The sequence below is a fragment of the Streptopelia decaocto genome (assembly GCF_964273445.1).
Source record: "Streptopelia decaocto genome assembly, chromosome: 5".
NCBI lineage: Eukaryota > Metazoa > Chordata > Aves > Columbiformes > Columbidae > Streptopelia > Streptopelia decaocto.
The window spans coordinates 35,239,988-35,251,297 of record NC_138659.1 but is presented as its reverse complement, the minus strand read 5'-3'; the positions used below and the strand labels follow the sequence as shown (position 1 = coordinate 35,251,297).

Here is an 11,310-nt window from a genome sequence, read left to right as displayed (position 1 = left end):
TACATATGTTTGGCTAGGAATGGGAAGGAAGCATTTCTTGCTCCAGACATTTCCCACATTTTGTATTTTGTTGGTGAAATGCTGCCTGTTGACAGTTCTAAATGCGAGCATACTCTTACGATTAAATGACAAAATTTAAAAACAACGACAACAACAATCTATCTTGTCTACGCTAAATAGCCGGCTGGCTGGCAAATGGCTTAAAGCATTTTATAGCACAAGTGATATCGGGTTAAAGCCAAGCCAAGCAATTGACAACAAATGATGATATTCACTGGAGAAATTGAAGGGTTCTGAAAAGAAACGATCTACACACTGACGCTTTGGAGACACCACTAATATAAATAACCATTTCTTCATGCTTTCAGACCACCATTCATCCCAAAACACTACCGACTGCTACACACAGGGCATTAGTGCATTTTTCTCTCCAAAATTAAGCTGTGGTAACCTGAAAAACCCCATGAGCAGCTCTACAAGGAAACTTTTGAGCCTTCAGGTGGTGGCAGGGACTCAAAACACCAGATAATCCTGCATGGGAGAAAACCAGTGCAAGAAGTACAGTAAAACTTCTACAGCCAAACTAGGAACCGTCTTTGAGTAAAACTTCTACAGCCGAACTAGGAATCGTCTTTGCTCCCACCCTGTTCTGAACAAGACGACGACATTGTGCTCACCCAATGGCTTCCTGTAGGCAGCATTATTTGCAATTCTTGCTGATGTTCAACCCATTTGGTCAGCTTGCCCTCTCCTAGCAATGGCTCCTCAAGCAGCAATCTCAGTTTCTGCTGAGGACATAAAAGCAGGGACTGGGACAGTATAAAATACGTGTTTCCTCCTGGACATCCAATGTTGAGATGTTTGCTTTACATCCTAAAAGAGAAGGAGGTGACAGCAGCCGAAACAACAACACCACACGTCGGGCAGCCCTGATGCAGCTGGGATTTTGAAGTCCTGTTGGCCGTGTTGGTCGGATCCTCGGGAGCATCAGCGTTTCCTCCCCTCATTACTCTTACAGATAACTTAGCTGCGGAGCAGAAAGGCCGCTTTGCATGCATTTGTCAGGAAGAACCAAACAATGCACACAATAACAGAAATAAGCCAGGAAACGAACCTTTCCCTCCACCACTACCCCACGTCCCTTTCACACGAACAAAAAACCTCCAGTTGCCTCTCCAGAAGGCACCAGATCATTAATTTCATTGCCTGGAGTTTTTTTTCATTTTCTTTTCATTCGTGTATGCGTAGATAACACATGAAAAGTGTCTTTCCATTATATATTTACTTATCATCATGGAAACATTTGCATTTGTTCTAACACGCACACACGTGCACACACGTTCCCAAACTGGAAAAGCAGCCCTGGAGCCATTTAGAAAAATCCTGAAACACGCAGCCCATCACATGCCCGTCCTCACTAGAATCTCACTCACCAGAAGAATAAATCTGTGAAGTGGAATATCACTGAGGTGATTTGTGTCTCCCTTCTAAGTGCTCCCTTCAAACAGACTCCTCATCCATTTGAAAGCAGCAACAAATTTTGGCCTAGGCAGCAATTTGGCTGCTTTCAGCCGAAGTAGAAAGCGGGTAACACAGGCTAGGGGGACTTCTCACCTGCCGGGAGACTGCGAATACACACAGTCACTCAGACAACGCTGCCACGTCCCCTGTCACCAGGCTCGCTGGGGACAGGTGTCCTGAGGACTATCCACATTACAAATGATGGCTGTAAATACCTAGCGAGCATTCCTCTAATCCCTCTGTCAGAGCCACAGCCTCTCTAGACCAGTGTAATGCATTGCAACCTTCAAACAAAGACTTGGCAGCGGCACGCTCGGGAGCAGGGGGGTTTATAAATGTTTAATGGTCTTTTTCTTACAATCAAGGTGCTAGAGCACTTATGAAAGGCACCACAGTTTTGGTGCGGGAAGAAGTGGGAGAAAAATAATGATACACTAAACGCAAGAGTGTTAAACTGCACGCAATCATCAAAAGACACTAAAAAATCAAGTCTTATTAAATACCTTTTACTATTTAGAAATAACATTTAAATGTGCCCGTGATAGATCTGAGCTTTAGCTGCCTGTAGCAACAACCATTTTATAGCTCCAAGGATTTTACACGTTACGAGATATATATTTTTATACATGTTTTTATTAATGCTCGTCCAAAATCTCAGCTTCAGCATTATTCACAGAACTGCATAGCAAACATGTTCAGCTATGATACTATTTGTACTGTCTGATGAAAGAAGGGCTTGAATAACATTTCTTTAGTCAATGAGAGAGTCCTGTGGAGCCTGCAGGTGGATACGGGGAAAGACAAAGTTGGGTAACGCTTCAGGCCTGCAAAGCAATAGGGTCCCTTCAAACAAAGGGTTGTTGGTAAGAAACGCAGGTAAAAATCAAACTGTTCTGCAGTCCAGGTCGCACTCAGCGTGCCAAACATAAATCACAAATAATCACCATGCAGGTTGGGAAACAAGTCCTGAGGTTCAAGTGGGGCTTTAGCAAACAGCCCTTGTTTCTCAAACAACCATGAAAAAAGGCATTGATAAGGAAGGTTGGTCTCGGGCAGAGATGCTGCTCCGGTGGGTGGGCTTTAGTCATCAAAATCGATTCTGATGGGGCCGCCTGTCAGGACGTGGTTTGCCACGCGACCAGATTCCTCCTCTTCCTCCTCCTCAGTCGCGGCCGACCTGCGCACCCGCCTCCGGCAGCCCTGGGCGCAGCGAGAGCTCTCGTCCAGCGCCCCGCAGACGAGGATGCGGCAGTGCAGGAACACCTCCTGGAGGGCGGCAAGACAGCAGGCCAAGTCAACACGCGGCGCTAGGAACCAGAATCCCAGTGTACGGCCGTTTCTGTCCCCGCATCAATAAGGTCTTTATCCACTGTCACCATCCCCACCCAAACTGGCTGCTCCATTTTCTTATGTGCCCAGGAAAGGGGACATTTTCCAAGTGCCTGGCTGAGATCTTAAAGCGTGGCATCTCCTTCTCTGCAGACATTCCAACCCGCCTGGACACCTTCCTGTGTAAACTCATCTGGATGTTCCTGCTCCAGCGGGGGGATTGCACTGGATGAGTTTTCCACGTCCCTTCCAATCCCTGACATTCTGGGATTAGGTGATCTGTCTGTTAGCCGAGGGCGAGATACGGAATACGAAAGCATGAAATGATGCTCCAGAGGAAGAGATGAAAATGCTCAGAATAAGCTTGGAAGAGCTCACATGGACTGGTAGGAGCTGCATGGTAGGAAGCAGGCCAAGAAGGCATGAAGGCCCACAAGGAGATGGAAATGCACGGAAGAATTTGATGCAAGCTGAGAAAACATGAAGCTAGGAGACTGAGGGGCAAAGGAAGAAAACACAGGTCGCTGAGGGGCTAAGACTGGTAGCAGTGGGGAGAAGGAGAACATGAAGTGCAGGCAGACAGCTGCCTTTTCTCTCTGCACACTAAAGGATTGCTGCTCCCTGCCCTCTAAATGACAAGGAGAGTAAGCAAGACCCCTGCAAGCAGCAATTAGGAAAGGAAATATTTGTGAATGGTTGGTCAATGGTGAAAGTTTGAAGCAAAATCCATTGCACAGGCCAGGAGGATGCAGGTTGGAGGCAGCGGTGGCAACCAGGCGGCCAAGCAACATTTCTGAATTTGGAAAGATCTCATCCGTTTTAACCCTCCCGAGGTTCTCCAGGAACTGGAGAGGCAGCTTTATGCCTTTTGGAGCAAGCAGCATTGGCTGAGCATCACAACAGTGACAGAAAGACCTGATTTCTTCTAGCACAGAAAAGCAAAGGTATTTGCAATAGGAAAATGGCATTATCCTTCAACTCTCCTCCCACTACAAAGCTTCTGCCCCAGCGCACCACCAGCCTGGATGGCCTGGTATGGGAGCCTTGTATCTGGAAACCTGGTATCTATACTCACAAGAGATAAGGAAGATAGAAGGTGGAAGAGATTCAAAACTATAGACTGTCATGTTTTAAAGACAGGACACTGCGTAACATGCCTAACTCAACAGGTTTCTGTTTGGTGACTGGGAGCGCTTTTCTCTCCCAGCATACAAGTCCACTAAGACTACCCTGTAAACAACAATTATTTTCACCTGCTATGGCAGTGATGTTCCACAACTGTCCTTTATATTTTATTTTAGTTGTTTTCATCACTCTCTCCTAAAATAAGTGTGTCAGGCTCCCGAAAGACACAACTGCTTGGACGGGCAGAGCAGCATCTGCCTTGGGCCAACCATTTGCACTCTAGTGTTAGCCAACTCTCTGCTGAGACTCTTCAGCCAGATCAGGGCTGATGCAATACCTAAGAGGTGATTTTGGAACTTACCTTGTTGTCTTTGCCCACAAACTTGAACACAGGAACCTGGAAATGCTTGGCGAGATGGTCCTTTGACGTGTACTGCTTCACGGAATCATCAGAAACGCAGCTGAGGAAAGCAGAGGAATAGGATTTAATGGGTTTCCCAGAAATGGAAAGAGAAAAAACATCCCAGCCTATTCAGCCAGAGAAAGGGAAGGAGGTCCCGGCTGTCTCAGTCCATGTTACTTCCTCTTTGGCCACAGGACAAAATTGGGGAATGACGGGTAAAACCACCAGTGATGATAATGGCATCTCCAGACATGAACAGCTCAGCACAAGGAGCTGGCAGGACACGGTCCGGTCCCCTCGGCAGATGGGCTGCCAGAGAGGCACGGCTGTCCTCATTTCACCTTCCTGTGCAACGGTCTGCAGTGAGCAACACAGTATATGCTGTATAGACAGTATATAATGTGTTACGTGTGCTCTGTACACACACATATATGTACATAAATCGCACTTAAAATGAATAGGCTGTTACCCATGTTACTAAAGATCACAGATGATACTTCTAAAAAACCATGATCTATCTTGCTTTAAAATGTTTATATTTTTCTTCCTGCTGGACTTGATCAGCCAACTCAAATTCACTACAGCTAAAATTAATAATTTCACTTTCTCCATCACTAGCACTATAGAGTCATGTGAGAGGTCACAGAACTGCAATAAAACAAACCACCTTTATAAAAAGTTACGTTTCAGGTGCAGTCTATTTATAAACTATTATAGCCTGTTTAGGGTTTGACAGAGAAACAGTCAGACAAAAAGCTACAGTGATTTGATATTTACTGCTGCCTCCTGCAAAGCCGTAGCCTTGTTGAGAGGCCCACATGCTGCTTCTACGTTCCATCTTTACACCAGAAATATGTAAGGCATTGTCAGAAACGCTGACATTTGACATGTTCGACTACTAAAGAGCAGCAAACCCCATATCTATACGTAGCTCTGCTTTCATAGAACGCATGTTTGGAAATCTCTACGCTTTTTGGCTGACGGGGCTCCGTGGGCGGTAGATCTGCCATCCCTCCCAAAATGGCCCTTCTCTGTGTGCGGTAGAGCCGTGCGTGTTCATGGAAGCACTAAGTATTAGTCTGATTGTAACATTATTCTCACCACCACATATTTCTGTAGCTTTTCTCAGTCAGTGGAGGTCACAGTCTGAAGGGGGATATCCCTGTCTGCAGCACTTGTCTAGTTAACTTGCCCTGGGAGGCACACATGAAAAGGTATCCAAGGGGAGCTAATAAATTAAGACTATGCATCTAGAAATATTGACATAGATTCCTTCCCCTTGAGGCCAAACACTAGATATAAGTTGTTTAGGATAAGATTGCGTTTACAAGTAGCATTCCTGAAGGCATCTAATTGTCAAGAATGACAGTTAAAGATTTTTCATAAGTGACAAGCCAAGCTTTGGGGTCATAAAGTCAACTCATAGGCATGTCCTCATTTGCGAGCATAGAAACTGTGATGCTTCTTGGACACTGGCTCAAAATGACTCCTAAATCCCAGGTTCTCCAAAGGTTCTTCGCTCTGGTGGCAAGAAACCTACGGGTTTGGGGCTATGGAGAGAGAAGATGGAAGAACAAGGAGGAAACAGGTATATGTGGAGCCAAGTATGCCGAGTATGTCGTGCTGCAACGCATGAGAAAAAAGAGCTCAGAAACCTCCCTGGTCAAGCCCTTTTGTGCTGTGCATGGGGCCACACCATGTCCCACCCTCTCCTAGGAACCCCCCAGCCCCTGCTTCCCACCTCAGAGAGGTGAGAAGGCAGCAGGGAGCACAGGTATGGAAGGAAAACGAGTGACTCTGGTCAGGATGTGGGGAAAACAATCCTTTCCTGGGCAGAATGTGCTCAGGTCAGGAGCAGAGAGCGGCTGTGCCATGGGAAGTGTGCTCTGACCCCCTCGCTGGCGGGCTGTAGGGTAGAGAGGAGGGCTTGGAGAACGAAATCACCACCTCGGCCGCCCAAGGTGGAACAAGACGAGCCTTGCAATGGCACTACCTTAAGCACATCACGCTCAGATAAATCACAGCTCCCGGCCACCTCGCATTACAAGGGATTGCCCTCAGTGACACAACCTTGCTCTGATGCCCCAGAGGGCTGCAGTGTTTATCGCCTGTGCAATCGGTCAATGCCTTTTCTTTATTTTTGGTTTGAGAATGAGGAAGAACGAGCTGAGAGCTGCCTCGGGGCCGACAGGCTGGGCTAGCAGCAGTACAGGCTGTTACAGAGATAGCTCTTACAGACCCTGATTTCCAGCATGGTCACATCAGCATAGGGAGAAGGTTGAGGAGTCCCAGAGAAAAAGGCTCCCACCTCTTGCCAACTGGAGAATTAACAGGGAAAAAAGCAGGAGAGGGAATTTTCCCATCCTCAGGCTAAGGTATATCCCCTCACATTTAAACAGTGTTTACCTCTGGGAGCTCCAGTTAACTCCTGCAGTCCTGATGCTACATAATCAAACATTTAAAAATCCCATCTTTATTGCTTTGGGCTTTTGGGCCTGGGTTGATAGAAAGAAACTGGGTTATTACAGAACTGTTTGGAACAGGGAGAAATCAGCAGCATACTCAGCTAATTTTACTTTTTAATTGCTGCAAGCACACAGAGACCGAACTCCAGTCAGCTCAATGGCAGATCATCAGCCTTTGGTGTGAGTGGATCCATTTAAACACAGCACAGATCAGGGGGGCTGCAATGATGGCTGGAGAGCAGAGCAGGAGGAATGAGGCTCCATCCCACTTCTCCCGTCAGTGAAGTTTTAATGCCCTCTGCAGGATAATGGTACCAAAGGGGCTGCTGGTGCTGTAAATCCTCTGAGTAGTGCTGTGGTAAATTCAAGATATGACATTTTCTGCCTTCTCCCTTCATCTCAGGTTTTGGCCACTGGTTTGAATCCCATCACTTTCAGTCAAGGTGGGAAGTGAATGAATGTTTGGAGCCTTGGCTCTTTACAGAGTCCGCAGGAACAGCCAAGCCAGGGCGTCAATAAATCAATCCTTCCATTACAGATCTGCTTATAAACCCCAGAAATGCCAGGAACAGAACTGCAGCCTAGGACAGAGGGAAAGCAAGCTAATGCTGAAAGCTTTGTCAGAAGGAAATGACGAGTATTTTTGTGTACTGTACTCTGTAGAACCCTTTTGCTACAGGACAATCACGTAGCACTTGTCACCACCAGCTGTAACGGTGGGTGACAGCCTGGCAGCTGAGGAAATAATTGTTGTCCTCATTAGATGGTTTGGCAGATAGAACAAAGGACTTATATGAGCCCCCAGTCCTTTGACTGTTGGGCTCTGACACTTGGGTATGTCTTAGATATTACTGTGGCTGGACTTTCCTCCCTAGAGGGCAGCAGACTGGTTTCCAAATGCGACATTCCCACAGCATTGTCTGGTTAAGCTGCCAGGCACTGCTGGATGGAAACGCTCCACAGCGACATTGCACTGTGGCACTGTCACGTTAGCGCCCACCAAGCGTCTGAAAACAGGGCTCATCTTCGGAGTCACAGCAGAGCCCACAGCAATGTGCCCCAAACCTCTGACACAAAACCTGTTACACTGAACTCACAATTCCTCTCTGAGTTTTTTTTACTAGTGTATCCTGGAAAGATCATGAAACCCAAACGCCTCAGAAAATTACAGCTGAACTGAGAGACCCTAAGTTTACTGCATTGACGGGCATCAGAGAGAGAGAAAAGCAAGGGGAGCTCCTGGAGCTCCAGCCAGAACCAGCCATGGAGTCTTCTGGCTCCCGTTATAATAAAGCCATTATGAGAAAATTAAGACACTTGCTCCAGCTGCTGCAGCGGCTGCGCGGCAGCGGCACGGAGCCATCGGGGGGTTATGCCGATTGGTTTGGCACGCTGCAGGCTGGCAGAGAGAGGACATCAGGAAGGATATCTTTTCCACTGGAGCCAACTCAATTATCCACAAGCCTAGTTACAGGAAAATATGTCCTGTAAAGGCCGCGCTTGGAGTAACCTGTTTCACCACCTCCTGCTGTTTCTCCCAATCACTTTTGATGGGAGAGGGGCTCTCAGCTTGATGGCCTGGCTGCTGGTTGTTGCTAGGAACACAGCAGACAGGCTGCCGTAGAGAAGTTACAGCGTTTCCTGCATCACACAGACAACACGAATTAGCTCCCCTGCCAGTTCCCAGCCAGCAACGGAGGGAACAGTGAACTCACCCATCTTGAATCAGGTAGTACTTCAGGATCTCATCGATTTTGGAGGTGGGAGTGGCAAAGCAGCTCTCAACCAGTGTCTCCAGTCCACTGACATGTACCAAGGGTTCGATCCCGAAGTACAGAGAGTCCCGAAGCTTGAGGGTGGGAGGAGCACCCCTGTAGGGTTCATCAAAGTCTTTGTCTTTGAAGATCTCAAGAGTGAAGGGAAAGATGCCCTGGTTGCGGCTCATGATTTCCAAGGGGGAGTTCTTGAGGTTGGGCACATAACCTTCGGAGATGGTGTACCGGCGTGGGAACTCGCAGGTCACTGGGATCAGCAGCTTGCTGGTGCGGACAATGATGTCCCCGTTGCTTCCTGGAGTCTGCTTTGGCAAGCCGGTCACTAGATTGGTGGCAATGATTTTATCATTTATTACCTGCAGCAAAGAAAGGAGTTTAAGCGAAAGAGATCATTGAGAAAGACGTCTCTGAGTTCAGACTAGCAGCAAGTTTACCTTGTTCAGGAAGTTCAGACATAAACTAGCCGCTGAAAGTACAGCTTGTGAACTCATATGCTGTGACCAGAATGATGCTCACCCTTACCTACAACCTAAGGGCCTCTATCAGGTTGCTGTCAACTTTGATGTACTGTACTCCTGCATGAAGCACAGGAATTTGCTTCCAGTTGCTACTCATCTGCTAAGATGAGTTCTCTGGTTCCTGACCAGTTGCCAGTATAACTTTTTAAACATTATTGGGGAACCAGATTCTGTCTCAACATGACGGTGAAGAGTGACACCACTTGTGCTTTCTGCACCAGAAAGACAGTGAAGCTGCCTGTGTGAAGTGCTGGGCGAGCGGAAAGGAGCACCTATGCTGACAGGCACACACCACCTACATCAGCTTTATTCCCCAAGTAGGCCATAGCCAAGTCCCCAAATCTGAGAGACCCCAAGAGAAAAGACAGCAGTGGGTATACATACATCTACAACAGTGCCGCAGGACTTCAGGGAGAAATGGATGTTGACGTGAGTGCCATTGGACACTCCTTTGCATGAAGTGTTGATGAGAGAAAGGTCCAGACCTCCAACCAGGTCCTTCGGGATGCTCACCTCAATAGAGCTGGACTTGCATAGCACTGGAACTACAAGAAAAGTCCCCAGAATAACAGTCTGCACTACACAACTATGAGGGAGTATCAGGGAGGTAGGGAAGGGCTCTGCCAATTACTGTGAGGGGAAAGAAAATGCAGTCATATGCTACCTTTAAGGTACTCCCTAAGCCCAGTAATCTAACTACCTATCTTAAATTCCCATCTACACAACACAAACATTGCCCCAAACTCTCCTGGCACAACAATGCCACAGAAGACAACGATGATGATGGATATACTTGCAGCAGACACTTAGCTACACAGTATTTCCAGTATATACTTCATATTCAGCAGAGGCTTGTTTGATGTCTCTTCCACCGCTGTGTCCTGGGAAGAGCCTTTCACACATATGGATATTAAATTCACAACACTCCAGGCAAAGCCATTTTTAAGACCCTTTATCAGGTTTGACATCAAAGCCAGAACATGTCAAAACAAAGCAGAGTAAATCCATATAGATGCCAAGCTAAAATGGAAGCACCTCAAGACACCATCATAATATTTTTATAAGCAATGAACCCAGCTCTGACAAACAAACCCAATTAGCTCACTCATTCCAACCTCCTTCTAACCTTTGAGTTTTATTACAGGTCTCCATGTGAACTTTTAAAAATTAAATTCCATTACATAAAAAGTAGACAAAACACAGATTGGACAAAATGAAAAAGGAAAGAAGGAATAATCTTCAATAAAAAAGTAATTTTTATATATATATATATGTATATATATATATATATATTCCATGGGTGTACACATATCTATTCAGTTAGGTACAGGACAAGCGTACTAGTGAATATATTCTGGTCTCTTCTCAGCCAGAAGAACAACCCCCCCTCCAGAATTTCCATTTATCATATTTTAAAATCACATGACCAAACTTTTGGCAAATATAGTAGTCCCCAAGGTTTTTCCTAAAATTAATTACAGTCTCAATCCTTGACATTCATATCATCTGCCTTCCCTTAGTTTCCATCAAGTTAATGATGTAATCCAGGATTCTGTATCTTGGATACACGGCACGGGGCTAAAACACGTGTTCTGCCCCCCTTAAAAATTTATCATATCCCAGCTAAAATATAATATTTATATCAGCTACTGTGTACCTGCAGGGAGTCTTTTTTATTAAAAGTTGATCTTTTCAAGGTGATATGCTAAAATGCATGCAGTGTGCCCAAAGCAATGTGCTCTCATAATGCCATAGCTGGTTTAGAACAGAAAATTAAAGAATTACCTTAACTTTTCCTTCATCCGCAGTAGAAGGCGAGTGGGAATAACCGAGCATGTCAAATGGCAAAGCTCATAAGGAGACAAAGGGACTTTGAGAAGATGGTGCAATGCAGAGAAGAATATCCTTTGGAGAATGGATTGGTTCCATTTGAATTTAAAGCTTCACTGTTCTAGTGACTTCTTGATGAATAAGAAAATGCAATGTTTTTATAAAGGTGTCATTCAGGGCAAGAGAATTTGGATCCCAGCTGCAATTCTCCAACGTTCAGGACCAATTTACTTCAGGCTATCTCTGTTTCTAAATTTCTTTGATTGGCACAAAGGGCAAGAAAGAGGAGACACCTACTTAACCTCTGCTCCGGCATTGCAGGAGCTGTCTGTGTGCACTCCACC

General features: G+C 46.0%; 1 protein-coding gene across 4 annotated transcripts in view; it reads right to left on the bottom strand.

Moving 5' to 3' along the window:
- Positions 1 to 1,841: 1,841 nt before the first annotated feature.
- The window catches only part of OIT3 (oncoprotein induced transcript 3), a 29,313-nt gene continuing 19,844 nt past the window's right edge, over positions 1,842 to 11,310 (bottom strand). For all 4 annotated transcript variants that reach the window (XM_082052933.1, XM_082052934.1, XM_082052931.1 and 1 more), the window contains exons 6-9: positions 9,521 to 9,681; positions 8,559 to 8,974; positions 4,337 to 4,436; positions 1,842 to 2,787 (exon numbers count right to left, since the gene is read on the bottom strand). In XM_082052933.1, coding sequence (XP_081909059.1) covers positions 2,602 to 2,787; positions 4,337 to 4,436; positions 8,559 to 8,974; positions 9,521 to 9,681 — 863 coding nt within the window. In that variant the 3' untranslated portion in view covers positions 1,842 to 2,601. The remainder of the gene's footprint in view (positions 2,788 to 4,336; positions 4,437 to 8,558; positions 8,975 to 9,520; positions 9,682 to 11,310) is intronic.